The 19408-nt window shown below is 38.2% G+C and overlaps 1 protein-coding gene across 1 annotated transcript; it reads left to right on the forward strand.

Moving 5' to 3' along the window:
• The first annotated feature begins 2295 nt into the window (after positions 1-2295).
• On the forward strand, positions 2296-18733 carry LOC146451617 (uncharacterized). Its single transcript, XM_085099030.1, has 17 exons — positions 2296-2671; positions 2787-2852; positions 4068-4274; positions 5586-5663; positions 6259-6378; positions 7020-7127; positions 8097-8254; positions 8759-9269; positions 9667-9866; positions 10817-10847; positions 11298-11451; positions 12385-12503; positions 13314-13396; positions 15516-15667; positions 16080-16134; positions 17024-17105; positions 18208-18733. The coding sequence occupies exons 1-17, from the start codon at positions 2579-2581 to the stop codon at positions 18301-18303; spliced, it is 2313 nt and encodes a 770-aa protein (XP_084955156.1). The 5' UTR covers positions 2296-2578; the 3' UTR covers positions 18304-18733.
• Positions 18734-19408: the final 675 nt, after the last annotated feature.

Consider the following 19408-nt stretch of genomic DNA (forward strand, 5'->3'; position numbering starts at 1 on the left):
ATGAAAAAGTAAAGTTTACTGACCTTGCAGTGAATACAATGATTCGCGTAAATAAATTCTGATAGAAAATAAAATGTTGTTTACATGTCAAAAAAACCACCGCCTCCCTCTCTAGGACGTAGTAAGTGATCGGTCCCTTAATTAATAGAGTTCGAGTTATCAGGTAATTAGAGTAAAAAAAACCTGACAATTTAGTTGGGGTTAGCGGGGAATTAGAGTTAACCTTTTTAAACCCTTCGAGTTAACTTCGATTTAGCGTGATTAATCACTTAGGGTTCTAATGCGGTTGTATACATCCCCCTTAATTTTTTTAAGGGGCTGTGCACGGACGTCCCGCGACCAATAGTGAATGCTAAGGCAGGCTGGAGTACTGTCAAGGTCTCAGTTCCTTATGACAATTTAAAACCTGATTATTTTTTTAGGGTCTACAAGCTATGACAGTTTAATAATTAAGAGTTTAAGTACTTCTGAAATGAAAATTTCGAACAATCGTTTTGACTGTCAAAACAAAAATGATCACTGGCCGGAAAGGGCATGTATTAAAAAGCTCCTGGATTTCGAAATCTTTTTTATCGTAAATCACGTCCTCACGCAATGAAAACAATTACTCAGATTCAATTGTCTCAATTTTGCAAGACCAGGCGAACGTTAGCTCACCTTGGTTAATATGGAATGTTTTAGACAAATGATTTCACCGTGTTAAAATTTAACACGCCAGCTCTCATGTTCAGTACTGAGTGTTTCTACAAGAATTGTGCGTCGTGGCAAACATGACTCGAGTGCAGAATGCAATGTTCTGTACAAAAACAAAACTTTGTGTTGCAGTTGTTCTTATCATTGTGATCACCATAATTCTCGCTGTCTGTCTTAACGTCCAGGACGAAGATGAAGAGGAAAAGTTAAAATTTGCCAACAACAAGTTAGATTTTCCAACTCGTTACGTCATCACAAGACCAAATACTGTTGACGCTTACAAAGAAATACTCTATTTATCAACAGAAGGGACAAAGATCGGCCGAGCAACAAGATGCATCTTATGTGAGGCTATATGGACATATTACTTGCTAAACAAGGAGGACGAAATTGCGGTTGTTGTGAAGAAGACATCTTGGGTTTGGGGAGACAGTTACGACATCGAAGAAATGTGGGAAGCCAACGCAACAAGTTATAAAGTAGAATACTTCTGGAGCGGTTTTGGAATAATCCATGAGCTTTACGTGATCAAAAATTCCCAAGATGATGAAATTGCACATTCAGGTCATTTCCGTTTGGAATTTGACAAGACAATAACATTGAAAGATTCCGAGAGAAACACATCTTTAGGAGTGATCGAACGACCAGCATTTCAGTTCTTCCCCACATGGAAAGTATTTGTAAACGACACAGATGTCTTACCGACCTATCTCTTCGGTGTTCTTGCGACAGTAACAACATTGAAAGAAATTGATAATGACGAGGATTCTTAAGGCGATCGCTTCCGGTGTTGCGTTACATCAGAAACCCAGACACAGAAAAGAGGTCATTAAGATCACGGCCGAATTTGACGCTATTAAATCCTCTCTTTAAATTGAAACCTTGTAAGTGGTACCTGAAGAACACTCTTTTACATTCCGAACGATTACGGTTTGTTTTGCTTTTAATTTGGGGAGTATTTTATGATTTTGGGTAACGCAATACTACTTTACGAGTCACGCTTCATCAGGGTCAGTACTCTAGGCAGCGCGCACGAATGCAAAGGGCTTTTTTAAAGTGAACGAAGAAAATACTGTTATAAGATTTCCGAGAAACGTGCTACAAAACGCATGATCTAACAAGTGGTGATTTCCACAACGCCAAGAAACACCTGAGTTTACCCGCTCCTCCGAGCTCCGAAGCTCACGCGTGAATTTTAGATTTGCGCGTGGACAGACATCTTGCTCGCATGCTGTTCCCATTGGACAGAATTAAGACCCTCCTGCTGAAGACTGACACTTTATAACAACTGTTTTGAGTTCCTATGCGCGCTCGTTGTCATGAATAGGGTAGATTTTTTGAGAACTAGCCTATATCAGCTCGGTTGATCCATGTAATTGTTTCAATTTATTGTTTATTCTCAATTCTTTGACGTAAATAACAAGCTATAACAGGGTTCAATAAAGTCCAAAACATTCTCGTCGTGTCCTCTCTTGTTACATGTTACGGGACTGAGAGAACGGGATCGTACGGGATCACACGGGATCACACTCGTAAATTTCAGTCCCAGTCCCCTCCGCTTCTGCATGACTCATTCTCGGCGCAATGCATCATTGGTCACATAGTTACAGACGACGCGTAAGATTTCTTATCGCTAAATTCTGGCAAAAATACAAGCTTCCTGCTTGTAAACATGGCTCCATTTCTCAGTGAAAGTACTTTCTGACGTACCCCAAGTTTCAATGGAAGACTACAGGCTACTTGGATCCAGGTTTTTGTGGTGAAAAGCTTGTTGTATAGTACCATGACTTTGGAATAATTGTAAAAGGCTCATGCCAAGTGAGGGATATTGTAAGCGAGCGTTTATTGATCGCACGTGAGTTATCGATCGTTATAGAGCGGGAAAATGCCTTTGGATCATTACACTATCGGCAAGGTTATCGGCAAAGGAAGCTATGGAGAAGTTTATTTGGTGAAACACAGAAAGGATAAGAAACAGGTGAACTGTTACGTACAGGTTTTGATTTTACGGCTAATTAAGCTCAAGTTTAGATCTGTTGGTAAAGATAAGCTTAGTTCATTCCCCTAATTATTTTGCACTCTTTGAATTCTAGTATGTAATGAAGAAGGTGGATCTTTCTAAAGCTTCTGTCAGGGAAAGGAAAGCTGCAGAGCAAGAGGTGAGAAATTGAAGTTTATAAAATGTACTTCCTTAAATCTTTGTTTATATAAACAGCTAATTGTAATACCCTAAGACAACTATCAAAATGGCTTTGTTTAACCTAACACGTACAGCAGGTCATGGCTAACACAAGTAGATATCGTGATGTAATGAGTTATGATGTTTTATCATCACCAAAGATACCATTATGATAGCATCTTAGACGATATCCAGAGATATGTTGTATTGTCTGGCAAGATAAGATATTGGGTTATCTATTTTTAATAAAAATATTAAGTTTTGTCATTGCTGTGTCTTTTGTAATAGAAATGATGTTGGCAACAAAATAATATCAACAAGATATTATGACTACATGATACTGAGATCTCTCTGAATATCATGATATCTTTAATTATATATAAACAATAGCCTCCATTTGGCGTGAAAATGTGCTCAGATATTTGTCCGTGGACATTATCTGTTCTGAGAAGCGAACAGTTTTCCGAGAGCGAAGCTCGAGGAAACTGTGAGCTTCGAGGAGCGGATAATGTCCAAGGACAAATATCTGAGCATATTTTTCAAGCCAAATGGAGGCTATTGTGGTTATTATCCTTCAAATATTTTTCGCAACGTGTAGCAACGAGCTTGAGTATTTGAACATTTCATTTAAGAACAGTTTACCGTCAAAAAAGTTTAGAGCGTATGTTGTTTTCTGATACTGCTTTATCGAGCAGCAGCTTTATCTCTGCTTCTGTCACAAAAGCAAACCTTTTCCCCATCTTGACATTAATTTTAATTGTAAACAAGACGCGCCTTGAAGTTTTTGAAATTGGGGAATAACATTTGGGGAATATATTCGGTCATGTGAGGCGTTTAGACCAATCGCGCGAGAGCGAAAACATTGGATGGATTATAACATAATATAATTATTATCTCAGGAGAAAAGCTTGAGCATTTTATATTCTTATTTGTAAACTTAGATGTCATCAACTTGGCAAAGAGCCTGGAATCAAGATCACGCACTACTAATCTTTGATTATTAGTAGTATTTAGGTAGTGCTCCAATTTTTTCCAGGGCCATCCTGAAAAATACCCCAGGCTGAGATTAATGTCTCGTGGTGAACGATCATTTGTTACTACCACCACCACCACCACCACTATGCAATAATATTATTAAAATGAAGATGGTACAACGATTAATGGTATAACTAATTCACTTATCGCCACTTTATAGGCAAAATTGCTATCACAGCTACGTCATCCAAACATTGTTTCATACCGAGAATCTTTCCAAGATGAACCTGGATTCCTGTACATTGTAATGAACTTTTGTGAAGGAGGAGATCTCTACTCAAAGCTAAAAACCCAAGCTAAAGAAGGCAAAATCCTGGAAGAGACACAAGTTGTTGAGTGGTTTGTTCAAATTGCCATGGCATTACAGGTATTTTTTGTCATAATATTCTATAAATAAAGTTGAACCCTGCTAATGACATGGTCTTGATACAGACACACTGTTATTAATTGGACGGTTACTTCAGTCAGTATATAGAAAGCTTATTAGGTACATTTTCCCTTAAATTAGTTACCCATTTAATTTAGAAACACCCGTCTACAAGAATGATTAACCCTTTTACCAAAAATCTCATACAATGTTAAACTTCCTTACCTAACATGGGACACCATTATGGATAGAGCAGAGAAGAGAGGTGTCAGGGGTATAGAGGTAATGAATATGATGCCATTTTTAAGGCTTCCTGAGAACAGTGAGTAAGTGTACTTTAGCTAACATGATTCAAACTGGTATTTTAAGGTGCACCAGTTGAAACATTTTCCTCAAACTTGTTAATAATTCATCAAGAGAAAGCAAAGAAAATCACTACACTGTGACCATGGTTTGGAGATGTGTTCCTATTTACTGTAAAGTTTCATCAGGTATCCAAACACCTCGAAGTCGTTTAAAAAGACTCGGATGACTGCCTTGTTTTTAATTCAACCTAGTCTTCTCAGTGTTTGGATATCTGAAATGCTTTCATGCTTTCTCATGTTTGATATATAATTTAATTTACTTAATACATGGAATAAATGTGATGGAATATTTTAAGCCTGGTGAATAAATGAGAATGATGTATTATTCAGTGAATATCACAGGCATACTAAAAACAAAGGAAAGAGCACTTTGACTTTCTTTTTCCGAGTATACCTGTGTCATTCACTGAATTAATCTTTGAAAGATCCTTGTCTTTAAGGATCTTTACAAGACCTTTGCAGATCTTTGCAGATCTTTGAGGATCTTTGAAGATCTTAGAAGATCCTTCAAAGATTTTCACCAGAATTATCTCATCCATACAAATCATTGAACATAATTTATAAAACAGGCATGACACAAAGCTGCATGAAAAGGAATAAACAGGTTTTTCAATAGAAAATATTTGCACTGGGGGTTTTGCCAGGACCAGTCTAATGGAACTATCCCTAAGTTATAGAGAAGTGTCCATATGGAAAGGTTTGACTGTATTTATAGGTAATTCTAGCCATCGACTTTGAAATTCGTGAACTTTTCCATGTAGAACAGGTTCATGAAGTTAATTATAATTAATACACGTGGACATTTTGCTCACTGCTCGTACTTTTCCTTGCCCTTTCGGGGCTCGGAAAAATACTCCGCAACTTGCAAAATATCCACGCGTGTTATGTGTAAAACCATCAAACAAGATGTATTTATAACACAGTATATCATAATTTTGCTTTGTAGTATATGCACGAGAGGCATGTCCTTCACAGGGATCTAAAGACTCAAAACATTTTCCTAACAAAGAGCAACATTATCAAAGTAAGTCATGGTTAAATCAATGAAGTGTTTGCCACATTCTATAGCAGTGTTGAATTGACTTGATTCATCTGGTAGTTATGGGTCTTGAGTAGTCAGTCATAGGACTGCTATACACTGACCTCTCAGTACAAGCAACATAACTGGAGTTGAAGGTAGAAACTCAAAGGAGTAAATAAATTAGTTTGCCTAAGTTTTAAACCACATGGCATCGATTGAAATCCACAGTGTACACTGCTTCCAAAGCTTAGAACTCTGAGTTTAGGTCAATGACTGATATCAAATTATTTCAACAAGAAGTACGAAAAATTTCATCTTTTGGATAACTCTTTCACTTAATGATTACATGTGTACATATTGTTTCTTGGCACATTAGCTTGTATTTTGCTAGAGGCCTAAACAGCCTCAATCAGATCTGAGGGAAAATAAAGTTTCATTCAAAGTGAAATGTGAACTAAGGGGCAAATCATTGTCTCAAGCTGGCAAAATCATCAGCTGCTGGTACATTTTGTGAGGGCTGTGTACGGTTTGTTTTCATAGTTACTGTACTATTAAAAACAAAAATGAATGATATTGTTGTTATTTTTGTTGTTGTTAGGTTGGTGATCTTGGTATAGCAAGAGTACTGGAAACATCTTCAGATATGGCTACTACTCTGATTGGAACCCCTTATTATATGTCTCCAGAGCTGTTTTCTAATAAACCTTACAATCACAAGGTAGAATGTCTTAGAAAATATTAATGCTTTATATGTTTGAAATTCAAACCAAATATTTATAAAAGCCACATGAAACTACACTGTAGTTTAATGGCCTAATAGCTCCCATGAGTCTCCTGTAGCTCAACTGTTTGAACATCCAAACAAGTCATCAAAAGATCACAGGTTCAATTCCTGTTTTCTTCTCCTTTTTTATCCAACACATGTGATGGAAACTCCCAAAAACAACAGAAAACAGGATAACGAGAAACCTCTGCTAGCAGGGTGCAGGCAGTTTAACATTATAACTATGTTGTGTCAATTAAGGTGGTTACTGCTGGTCAACAAATGTCGAACATTGTATTGTATTTAATACCAAGAGGTTAAAGTTCAAGCCAGTCGATAATTTTGTTCAACACTCCTGAATAAAAATAGAGCCAAGGTATATTCTTTTCAACACTTTTGACTGTTCAACATGTGGACATATGGCAAAAAAAATCATCAAACATTCATTTTTATCATGATTCCAACAAGTCTAGACATTGTTTGACAGTTTATTTTTTGGAGTAGCGAGATGTTGAACAGACTGATTTGTTATTGTCATTGATTGCTAGATATGTACTGTAAGCAGGTGAAAACTGAGCAAGTGTTTCATTTTGCAGTCTGATGTGTGGGCTTTAGGCTGCTGTTTATATGAGATGTGTACGCTGAGACATGCCTTCAATGCAAAGGATATGAGCTCTTTGGTTTACAAGATTCTCAAAGGGAAGGTACGGTATATGAATAACTTTATTTGAATCAGGATCTGATTAAAAGTCTGATGGGCCTTGTGGTTGTGGACAATAGCTGGGTAATCTTCTCGACAGCACATATATCTGTCTTATGTTAAATTTTAGGCTGATTTTTTGTTTTGCTAAAAGTGTCTAAATTTTTGAACGTGGCCTTAAGTGTTGTCAGGGAACACTGCTCTGTGTTTTTTCACAGGTTTGTGCTTAGTTTTTGACAAAAACAAGGCCAAATTATCAAGTCAGCTAACTTTGACATTAAATGATGGTGCTCTCAGCCCTTCAGTTATGCTAGAGTCTTGCCTCAAGTTTGTGAAATCTCACTTTAAATTCTAATTTTTGATTGAATGGTTGGAACAATATTCCTTTATGTATCCGTCAAAAATCTTTTTGAGGCAAGTGTGTAAAAGAACACTGAAACTTTATTGCTACTCAGTACTAATGCTCATATAATGTTATAAATTGTACAAATATCTATTCTGCTCTCAAACAAACTTTGTATAATTTATACTTGTGTATCTTCTTCCTTATGAATATGTATAAAAATTAACTATTCTTCTCATTTACCATAATAAAAATAATTTGTAGGAAGGGGCACAATATTAGAGTTAACCTAGAAGTGCCACCCTCCTCTTTAGTGATGTGCAGTTCCAGAAAATATCCATACTCCCCCCACGGAAGGTTTTTTGTTTTGCACCCCCCCCCCCCCATCCCCCCTAGGAAATTCCAGTTTAGCTTCATACTTTGCTTCTAAAATTTTGACTTTTAAGACCCCCCTCCCCCCAGGAATTTCTGATGACCTTCCATGGGGTGGGTATGGATTTTTTCTAGACCTACACAACATATTTATATAATTTACAAACTTATTGACACAATGTAATGATGTGCTTTAAGTGGAGGAAATAAATAAAATACGCAATATACGTGAATGGTTGTAATTACTATTTTTCGCAGACTCCACCTCTTCCGTCAGATTATAGCCCTGATCTTTGTTCAATTGTGCAAAGTATGTTAGAGCTGAATCCTGAGAAGAGGCCCAGCGCTCAGCGCTTGCTGCGTCATAGCTTCATAAAAAAACAGATTGCTCTGTTTCTTGAGGGAACAAAAAATAGGTGAGTGTTGATTCACACTTAACCACAGTCTGAGGGCACTTAGTTAAGGACAGTACATCCTGATACAGGATTATTTTTGCACAGTTTGACTTTGTGGGAAAGATCTTAGCAAGGACTATTGGAAAATTGGGGATAACCATTCAAATTTCTGAGGTAATTATAATAAGAGACAACAATTCTAAAAAGCTTTAAATTATAGACTGAACAAATTGTGTACAATGATTTTTTCCCCAAACTAAAGCTGCTTTATTATTGCTGAAAAATGCTTGGTTGTCCTTAATTTTCTTTTTGGAAGCAAAAGGAGACATGTACACCTTCCATGAATTTTTGGATTCCAGAGTCATCCATTCACTTTGAGAGCATATGAGCAAACTACCTTGAATTGAGCAAATGACACTATTTTGCTCCCGCTGTATGCATTTAATTATGCACTCTTGCTTTTTACAGCTTGAGTGTAATAATAATAGTAGTAATATTATTTTATTCATGATTCTACCTTAATAGACAAAAGAAAAAAGTTGGAACAAAAGGTGAAAGGACCCCAAGTGCAAAATCCAGAGAATCAAAGTCACAAGTGTCAAAATCTGACTCTGGTTATTCCGGATCTGGACTTGAGGCTTCTATTGCAACGGCATCTGCCATTGATTGTGTTTTAGACGAAGAAAAGCCGCCAAAGAAATCACCAAAAATTTCTGCAAGAAATGATCAAGAAAGGTTGTCTGTAGATTCTTGTAGTTCATCAAGTGGGTCTTCAGGAAAAGGACAAACTGAGGTGCACATCAAAAAAGCTGAGGAGAAAAACGTTGTAGACTCCAAACAACGGGAGGTGATAAAGAAACAAATGGCAGAAAGGAAAAAGTCAGCTGGCGAAAAGTTGAGTAATAGGAGTGCAGCAAAGCAGAGAGGTGTGGATGATACTGCTAAGAAATCAGCTGAGACTTCTGAGAAACTTGCTGTTAATGAGGAAAAGAGGCCGTTACCAAGTGCTGTTAAACTCAGGACACCGAGGACAGAGGTATAAACAGACACATTTCTGTAACTTACAGGACGGTGAAGTCACTTTCATTTAGTTGGTACTGTGTAAATCTCACTTAAATTAAAATACGTTTGCTGTGACCAGTCACGTGGGAGATCATTAACTACAAGCTGGAGACAGGGTCTAAAAGAACTTACTGAATTATCATAAATTTTAGAAATTTTACAAACTCCAGTCATATGGAGCATGTGCTACGTAATTGTATTATCATTACCAAAGCTGAAATGGGTAACCTGCTTCTGAAGAAGCAATTATGTTCTGAATTACAAATCATTTCTGCAAGGGTTAGTTTGTATTTGTGTCTGTCATATTTTGGAAAAACATGTGTAGGTAAATTGAAGTCATCCTTCTTTGTTTTATTTCATTTTCATTCAAGTCTCAACAGCCTGTGCGACCCTTACCACAGCCTCCCAAGGGAGGGATCCCAGGGGGTGATTTGCCAGCTTCCAGGAGTCCTAGGGCAAGACGAAGATACAAAGTAACAAGCAGTTCCCATGCAGCCAGATCACATTATGCTGAGGAAGAAGAAGAGGAGGAAGAAGACGAAGATAAAAGCACTGCAGATTCTGAAACAAGGTGCAGTAAAGTTCTTGTGCAATAATTTTAATTCTTGCTCGTTATTTATCTATCTATTTATATATTTATTTATTTATTCATTTATTTCACCACTTATAAATTACATTGTAAGAAAAGAATTTGAAACAAATACACATCAAATTGAATTTTATACTTAAAGTAGATTCATGTTTGAGAATTTATTTGCTTTGTGTGAGAAGGGTAAAAGCTGTTTGCTCCTTATAATTTATTGCTGTTTGAGCAAATATTTTCCATTTCCAGGAAAATGACTTCATCCATTTGACATTTATGTGGTTTTACCACTGTAGAATTCATTGCGCATGGTCAGTGAGAACTGCTCTGTTGAAGGGAAAAAAGCTGTATTCTTTATTCAAAAAGGTGGAAAATATAAGAGAATCTGACATGGCTTTCATTTGGTTGAGCTTGACTAGCCTTCAGGAAAGAGTTAGGCATGTGCCAAACATTGTGCTACTGCCGTGCCCAACTAAATCCAAGAATTTAATTCGACTTAAACACGGCAGTAGCACAACGTTTGAAACCATTTAGTTTGGCAGGCTGAATTAAGTTCGGCACGACTATTTAGCACGGCAGTAGCACGGCAGGCCCTGTCATGCCGTACGGCAGTAGCGCGACTTGGTTTCAAACGGCTTGCTCTTGCCATGCCAATTATTTTAATGTTTTTGGGTTAATTTTGTCGTTTTCTATATTTTATATGTTTTAGAATTTGGCGCGACTGAATTAAATGCGACGTTTAAAACCACTGCTGTGCCACTACTGAGGCAAATTGATTTAAGTTCGGCACGGCAGTAGCACGACGTTTGGAACAGGCCTTATATCATTTACGTAGTCTAACTTATGGTCCACATCAACCTTGGCTGTGATAATCTAACTCTGCTTATCTTATAAACTTTGTGAGTTTGTACTGATTGATATTGGTTTTTTTTCTGCAGTCAAAAGTCTGTCAGTGATAACACACCTTTGGTAAGTACAACTCTAATAAGTTTTTTAAGATAACATGTTTAATAGTTCCAAGGTGGACAGACATCTGGTCTTAAATTTTGTTGAACTGAGCATATTCCATTAGTCTGCAAGAGCAGACACTTTTTCCGATATTTTAGACTTTTAAGAGCAGGCACCTTATCTGGTTTGAAGAAATCAATAAAGCTATCTGGTCTTGCAGGCTCATTTTCCATGTTTCTTTCTTCCATGAAAGTGTTTATCCTGTAGTAAGAATAAAATTGACTTTTTTGTGCAAATTATATCTGTTTAAAGAAGGAGAAAATTGAAGTCCTCTTGTTATACTCCCAAGAGTAGCCCTGTTAGTCTTATGGGTTAGTAAGAAGACAGTTTCAGGCTACATTTTGTGCAAAAAAAAAAATAATAATAAAACTATTAATGTTTAAGATTGTGAAATTGTTTTATTGCGTGCAGAGTGGGTTGTCAGCCAGAGAAAGACGGCGGCTCAAGCAAAGACAAAGGGGTGACAAAAATTCCGTTCCCACTCCACCCACAGTGCCAGTTCTCCCCTCCCCCAATGAAGTGATAGCTGCTAAGGTTAAGAGGTCACAGGAGGGGCTCATAGGAGGTAAGATTATTCAAACGGCCAACTGGGCCAGAGTTGAATAAATATCGGGTTTGCTGGTGACAACTTTTTTGACTCAAGAAGGAAAAAGGTCGGAAATAATAATTATTATCCTCTGAAACGAAATCTGCCCTTCCTCACGTTACAGTAGTATTTTGCAAATTTCCAATCTAAAGCTGGTGACATACGGCTGGAAAACGATTGGTTTGCACCGTTCAACAAGTGGAAACTTGTTGAATGGAATAGAACTCAACTCTATTTCTTTCAACTGCATTCAACAATGTTCGACATGTTGAACGGCCTTTTTTAACATTCAACACTGCATGACACACTGCTCAACATTTGTTGAACAGGAGCTGCAACATTTGTTGATCAACAAATGTTGAACCGTGTGTCACCAGCTTAAGATGCATTTTGCCATTAATGAATTCAGTAATTGAAGCGAGTTAGTTAATACCAAGTTTGCTATTGCTTACTGTTGTTGAGGGCTATCAAACACAGCCCAGAATTGATTCTCGCCTCTCTAACTCTGAGTTGGTGGTTGTATTATCTTTCAAAACATCTAATCTTTTCTGATATGATTTGTTAAAGCTCACCAAACGTTTGCTATCCAACATGACATTCTCAAACCTACAGTGTATAATCCTACCAATTTCGAGTAATTATAATTATTTTCATGGGATCCACACATCCTCATTTGAACTTCAGAAAAGACTAACTCTGCACGTGGTTTAAAAAAGACACCCTAAGTAGTAAAGGGGGGGGGGGGGGGGACAATATAGTCCCTAACTGATCAGATTGCAGTATTCCGTGTATTAACCAATCAGATTGCAGGACATTCACATTCCATTCTGATGACATCATCACGTTCAATCTGATTGGTTATGGACTAAATCTATATCCCCCCCCATTACTAATCTTAGTTGGCTTCTGCAGTAACACCCAAGCAGGGATCAGCGGTGGACGTTCCTAGACGCCAGCTGATGGCTGCAGGCCTTGATGTCCCAGATGGTGGCAGGCCCATACCAAGACAGGAATCCAGTTCTTCTCTCGCTGTAAGTAGACTTGTTAGACCACAGGGGAGAAGTAAAATGTGAATTCAGATGCCAGTGTATATATCTGGTTTTATTATTCACACATTGTAACACTGCCCAAATGTGGTCATGGTGCACTGAATATTTGTCGGCCTCAGTCAACAGATATCCTGCGATATACGTAATTTCGTGTGTCGGGGAGAAAAAGGGCGAAATAAAGATCTCTAGATTTTCTGTAATAAAACTGTGCTTTGTTATCAATGTGTTGAATAATAAAAGATTTATCCTGCTCAATCTTGCGGAATATTTCGCGCGATTTCGCAGGATAACTGTTAAATGTTTAATAATATATTAGAAAAAGCCCATCAGAGCACTTCTGGATGCATGTTTGAGCAACATCGCATTAAGAGTCCCTACCTTGGGCTCATCTCCAGTTGGAGGAGAGATGTGTATGTATGTATGTACAGTGAACCCTTTTAAAACGATGATCGACAAGCCATGAAATTTTGGTCTTTTTACTGTATGTGGTAGTCGAAATCATGGCATTAATATGATTCGCCCCTACAAAAAGGAAGGAGTCACAAAGAGAAAAACAGCATTAGGAGTCAGTATGAATTAGAGGGCGAAAAACTTGAAAACCTTGTCACAAAATACAGATTAAAACTTGGACGCCGAGTTTGGAGAGCTCCCAAAACGCTAGGGTTGCGCCTCGAGCAACTCTTACGCTTCTCTAGTTCTCTACAAACTTCCTGCGTACATCATAACTCGATAAACGCTCGCTAAACTTGAACCAGTTGTTAAATTCACTGTACATTTTGACGCTCTTTTCAGGATTCAGTTGAACCAGACAGTGACTCGGATTCTGAATTAGAGGAGATCAGCGGCTTGGACGATCCATCAGCACCGGTACAGAGGTGAGTGAAGAAATTAGCTTCTCTTCTAATTTATAAATGACCTGTGCACTAGTCCGTCTGAGTTTCCCAATAGGCCATTTTCATGATGACGTCAATTGACTACAACTACCAGAATTCATTTCGTTTTCCTTTTCAAATGTAAATTTTGTAATCTCATTGGAGAGCAAAGAACAATAGCTCTAATTAGCATGAGAAAACAAAAAACTGAAGGATTCTGGTAGTTGTAGTCAAATGACGCCATAGTGAAAATGTCCTATTAAGTTAGAATAAGTTAGTCTTTGTTATTAAGCAATTGGTCAGTTTTTGTTGCATTAAAAGGACTGAATTATTATATTGGTCAAGCTTGTTTACTTAGTTTTTTTTTACCATGGAGGGGTAGGGGTATATGCTGGGCGCTTACTATTTATATGGAAAACCCGGAAATTCCAGTTGGAAAATCAAATGGTACGCATCATTCCATTTGGAGTACTTCTGAAATTATGGGCTTCTGGTCAAAGTGATGCATTTTTATTGCTCCTTTTGGGATTTACAGCTGATGTTCATACATTTTGCATGTTATCCATCTTCTGTTAAGACAAGCTAAAGCATTTCGTATTTATGCCGAAAATTTCCATCCAGGTGGGTTGCGTAAATGGTAAGCACCCCTGGTTAGTGTGGTGAGTTTCAATCGGACTTTTGATAGGAAGAGCAACACGGGTTTTATTCCGTGTGTGCACGTTTTTCTTATCGCGTACAACACATGCACGTTAACTTGATATTCCATGCGCGCACGCTTTACTCATAGTCTACACACGTACCTATTCTGCAAGCGCGTTTTCTCATCTCACTCCTCGCGTGGTACACACGTACATATTCCCTGCGCGTGTTTATCTCATCGCGTTCCACACACGGACTTATTCCACGCACTCATCTCGCGCTACACTCGCACGTATCCCGAAGGGCGTGTTTTCCGCGTACATTTTACTCATCGTCACTTCACACGCAGAAATGCAACTGGCGTTTTGCAATCATCTAAATGTCTATCTTGTTGAAAGAAGAAATTTCTCTTATTCCAAAAATAAAACGATCGGCTTGCACAAGTCTAGTTTGAACAGCTCGTCTCTCTTATCCTTGCCGGAATCGAAAGAAGTAAGAGTTGATGCGAACATACCTTATTATAGGAAATTAACGCTCTTGTTAAGTAAGGTATTTTAAATTAACGCGACTTAAATTAACGCGAATTGCAGGAAATTGAGGTGCTAAAATTTCTAAAATGAGGGAAATTAACGCCATTTACAAAAGGAAACAGAATTGTTCAGACAACAGGAACGAATTAATTTTAAAATTCCGAAATGCAAATAATGTTTGTGGAATTGTCTCTAAACATAGGAGTTAAGCAATGGAATCTGGCCACTTTGAGCGTTCTTTACAGTGTCCATGATACCGGCAGATCTCCACTCAGATCAAACAATGCTTTTTTCCTTTGTGGAGAGTATCGAGAATTTGGGGCGAAACTCGTGGAAATTAAGGTCGCGGAAATTAACGCGCTACTTAATTAATGAAGCGGAAATTAACGTTAAGTAATGCAAATTTTAAAAATTCGCGTTCATTCCTATAATAAGGAAGTTAATTTTTCGGTCAAGAAACCTTGCCATGAAAACAATGGTGCTGCAATTTATGTTGGAAGGGCCGCGACCGTGCACAATCCTTTGTTTTAACGTTCACACTACAGGGCTGAGTTGCTCGAAGCATGGTTAGCGCTAACCATTGGTTAAGAGGTATTAAAACCTATAGGTTGTCATGGCATTTAACCCGGGTTAGCGCTAACCATGTTTCGAGCAACTGGGCCCAGTTGAATATCTTAACAGAAACGTCTCTACTGGTCAGCTGCTCCAACACTTTTGAAATCTATTGTGGTTTGTGCATGTTCAAGGCCAAAAATGGTAACAAAAACATATAACAAAGAAGTTTGTCAGGCCTCATAACCATTGCCTGTCACGCACTTCTGTCAACAAGAAAGATGACTGGGGGAGTGGGGGAGGAGTTAGGTCTTGACCTTTGGGTTGAAAGTCCACCGTGCCTCCCTAAGATAGAATAATTCTTGATGATCGCGTTTGATTTTGTGATGTGTGTGTGTTAGAAAACCCCGTAGACAAAGTGACGTCACCTCTCTAATCTCTGCGCTGGACACCACATTAAAGTTGTCAAATATCAGCGTTGATAGAGATTCCCCGGATGTTGAGCCTGCGCTGGAGGAAGATGAAGAAGAGGAACCTCTGGATGTGCCTTATGGTGAGAAAAGAACATTTTAGTTTTCTATTTCACCTTGGTTCAAATTCAGTTCATGTTGCAGCTGTTTGATTAAGATTAATCTTTCCACAGCCAAAACTAAGGGTCAGACCTCTTTGACTTTTGGAAAAATCTTATAATAATCTTATTGAGCCGCAATTAAAATTGAATCAAAGTTCACGTTAACCCAGGATTAGCTTATTCTTGGACGTGTGGACAGAAGGCCCAACTAACATAAAAAGCCATTAAAACAAAAAAAAAAAAAACCACATCGAAAATGGATAGGAGAATAAACTGTACTTAGACAAGGTGGCCAGTTTTAGGCACAAAGCTGACGAGATATAAAAGAAACTATTAAAAAGTAGCGTGATTGACCTCTTATACATGAATTACACGAATTTTTATTTTATTTTAGGTGGATCACCTACGACTTCTGGGAGATTACGTGACAGAATAGACAGACTCAGAAGGTAAGGCTGTCTTTTAACTTTTATGCTTCCGTAACATAAAATAAATAAATCGTTTTATTAAGTGTCAATGTGTTCAGCGCAGAGCACTAATTGGGATACTTTCCGGATCGAATTGGAATTTAGAAATGTTGGTTTTTGAGGAGAGGGGAAAACCGGAGTACCCGGAGAAAAACCTCTCGGAGCAAGGATGAGAACTAACAACAAACTCAACCCACATATGACGCCGAGTCCGGGAATCGAACCCGAGCCACATTGGTGGGAGGCGAGTTCTCTCACCACTGCGCCATCCTTCCTCCGTAACATGCTTTGAATGTAGCTTGGGCTTGTTTGTCGTTAAATTGGTTTTCTTTTGGAAGTTGGGGCATGTGGAGGGTGCTGAGGGCTGGTTATAGTGGAATTTGTAGGCTTGCATCCAAAACATATGTATTCCACACCCGGGAAGAATGACTCTCTGTAGTCTGCCCAAAATTTTCATCACAATTGATGGATTTTTTTTTCTTACTCCGATACACTCTCACTAACCTGAGTATCAGGCCTCCCTAAGGGGAGGGGGAGGGGAGGGGGAGGAGAAGAAGAGGAGAAAAACTTCCCCCCCCCCCACCACCCCCGAAAAGCCTTATACTCAGGGTACACTCTCACTTTCTCTCGGGTGCTCTTAAAGAGTTTGAACACATTCCTCTTCAAATTAGCCGAGGGCTACACGAGGCGTCGAAAGTGTGGATCCTCGCGTTCCTTCCTACAAAGGACCAGCGTGTAAATTCCATTTCATTCGTGATCGAAACAGGCCGTACCTTTCGTCCCTTATTCAATGTACATGTATGTTTCCCTGTCTCGTGTACTCATCAAACTGGTGTAAAATCACTGATCTCTGTGTCTTTATTATTTTCAGAGAATGTATACGTGGTATAGGAGAAGATCTGTTAATACAGGCTTATAATATCATCGACACCCATCAGGAGGATTTTGTTGAGGTATGTTAGTACTGCGTGTTCCTACCTTTCAATCTGTTGCCAAAAGTATGACAGTTCATTTCAACTGAAAGCTATTGTGCAATACTGTCCTGTAGTGTCGTTTGTTAGACTGTACAAGATGATTCTAACTTATAAGATATATAATCCTTAAGTTTGGAGCACTCTTGCTGTTTATTATCCTGTACAAGGTGGTTCTAACTTTTGAGTCTGTGGGCGAAATCCTAAAGTGTGACCATTCAAATGAAAGCTACTGAGCAGTACTTTCCTATGGTGCTGTTTATTATCCTGTACAAGGTGGTTCTAACTTTTGAGTCTGTGGGCGAAATTCTTAAGTGTGACCAATTAAATAAAAGCTAATGAACAGTACTTTCTTGTGGTGCTGTTTATTATGCTGTACAAGGTGGTTCTAACTTTTGAGTTTGTGGGCGAAATCCTAAAAGAGGCAGTGTCACCGATATTTAACGTGCCTTTGAATAGCGAGAAAACACCTTTGCGTCGATGGAAATGTTAAAATAATGGTTCAGTATTGTTAACATTAACAATTTCCCTACGAGTAGACATAAGCTAGTATTTGTTATCTTTTGCTTCGGATGGCTTGGATTGAAATGGATTACAACTTGAAAAAATTGGCCAACTTTAAAAGTTCTTCTTACATATTTTGGAGAAATTGCTACAAACGTATTTATATTTTGTTCTTCATTGGTGCAATCAGTTAATATTTTCTTCCCAGTGCTCTACGAACAATTTCATGTGAGAGAAAAGGTTCTATGTTAAATATTTGAGTGGCTTGATCAAAATACAACAAAATCTCTGTGACAGTGCTCATTCAAATGAAAGCTACTGAGCGGTGCTTTCCTGAGGTGCTTTTTATTATGTTGAACAGGGTGTAGTTCACATGAAAGCTGTCCAGCTTGCTCTTTGTTTGTTTGTTTGATGTTGTTTTTTCGGTGTTGTCTTAACACTTAGCAAAATTAAATTTGGGGCTTTTAAGTTTTGAACACAGGTACTCTAGACAAGAAAGTGCTGAAGAGAATTCACATTTTGTAAAACGTTTAGTGATAATTAGCTTCAATGTGACTCGTGTTTGTTTTTTGTTCCACAGGAAGCTCTTGTTAGACTTATGGGAAGAGAAAACTTTGAACGATACGGCGGACCGATTTGGCAGCTCAAGTTTTGCGAAAGTTTCAAAGTTAACTGAAATCTTTATCTGTAAAATCTTGAAAATCTTTACAAAAAATCAGTGTAAAAGTTATGATTGTTTCTAGCAGAAGTCAACAAAAATGTGAATTGTTGCAGAAAGAAAACAAAACTGTCAGTATAGTAACTTATGTTTGGGAGCTTTAATTAATCCTTTAACCCCTAATATCAACGAACAAATTCTCCTACCTTGTTCCCACGCTTTTCTTATAAAGGTGCTGGGGACAAGTTATTAAAATATCAAGAAAATTCACCTTTGGTGATCACATCTTAATTCTCATAACCTCAGGGGTTGAATAAGCATTGATATTACAAGGAGAAATTTGATGCTGATCACTGTTAGGGCTTAAAGGATTAAGAGTAATTAAGTTACCCTTTGTATATAAAGACAGGACAGAAGGAGAAAATAAAAGATAAGAACATTTTTTTGAGGTTTTGATGTGTTTGGTGTAAAAAAGTGTTTGGCACCAAAAACGCAAACTGAATCATTTTAAAATATTGTGACATCACACAAATCAGTTCTTTCATCCAGTCGTCATTCGGGGGTCTTCGATGGCCGCGATACTTAACTGAGTTTGGTGGAGACATGAAGGTAGTAGGAATTGGGGAACCAAACATTCCGAAGAATTCCCCAAGTTCCCAAGTGGGTTATAGGGCGAAGAAAATAAACGGCGAGTGGAGCGAGCCTGTTTACAATTACAGACTCTCCCCAAATTGTCTTACCTTTGCATTTTATCAACTTCTGCTGTTGAACTGAGTAAAAATATATAAAAACACTTTAATAAGCAAAGTAAAATACACAAGTAGAACTGAAGACAAAATACTATGAAGAGATTGGTACCGAAGGGATTATGGGATTGTTTGGGTAGACGAGTGGACATCACGCCGATGAATAAGGGGAATTGGTCAAAACTACTCTACTCGAACAGGACCCGCCAAACCACAAAACAGATAGTGGCCTCTGCCTGCCCCCCCCCCCCCCCCCTTCCTTTCCTCAACCTCAAAAGATGTTGTCTTTGTCTTTATTGCATAGCCACCTTTCTATCCAGCCAAAGAGATCCAAACTTCGTTTCTCTTGTTTATCTAGCAACTCTGACTCTTAGCAG

The sequence above is a fragment of the Pavona decussata genome, unplaced genomic scaffold, assembly GCF_977016875.1.
Source record: "Pavona decussata unplaced genomic scaffold, jaPavDecu1.1 SCAFFOLD_386, whole genome shotgun sequence".
In the NCBI taxonomy this organism is placed as follows: Eukaryota; Metazoa; Cnidaria; class Anthozoa; order Scleractinia; family Agariciidae; genus Pavona; species Pavona decussata.

What these genes read in the sequence shown, in the direction of transcription:
- LOC146451617 (XM_085099030.1), top strand. Translation starts at nt 2,579, where the DNA reads ATGCCTTTGGATCATTACACTATCGGCAAGGTTATCGGCAAAGGAAGC. An exon ending in ACAAGATTCTCAAAGGGAAG is followed by an intron (nt 7,128 to 8,096) that starts GTACGGTATATG and finishes TATTTTTCGCAG; the next exon opens with ACTCCACCTCTTCCGTCAGA. An exon ending in ATCAGGAGGATTTTGTTGAG is followed by an intron (nt 17,106 to 18,207) that starts GTATGTTAGTAC and finishes TTTGTTCCACAG; the next exon opens with GAAGCTCTTGTTAGACTTAT.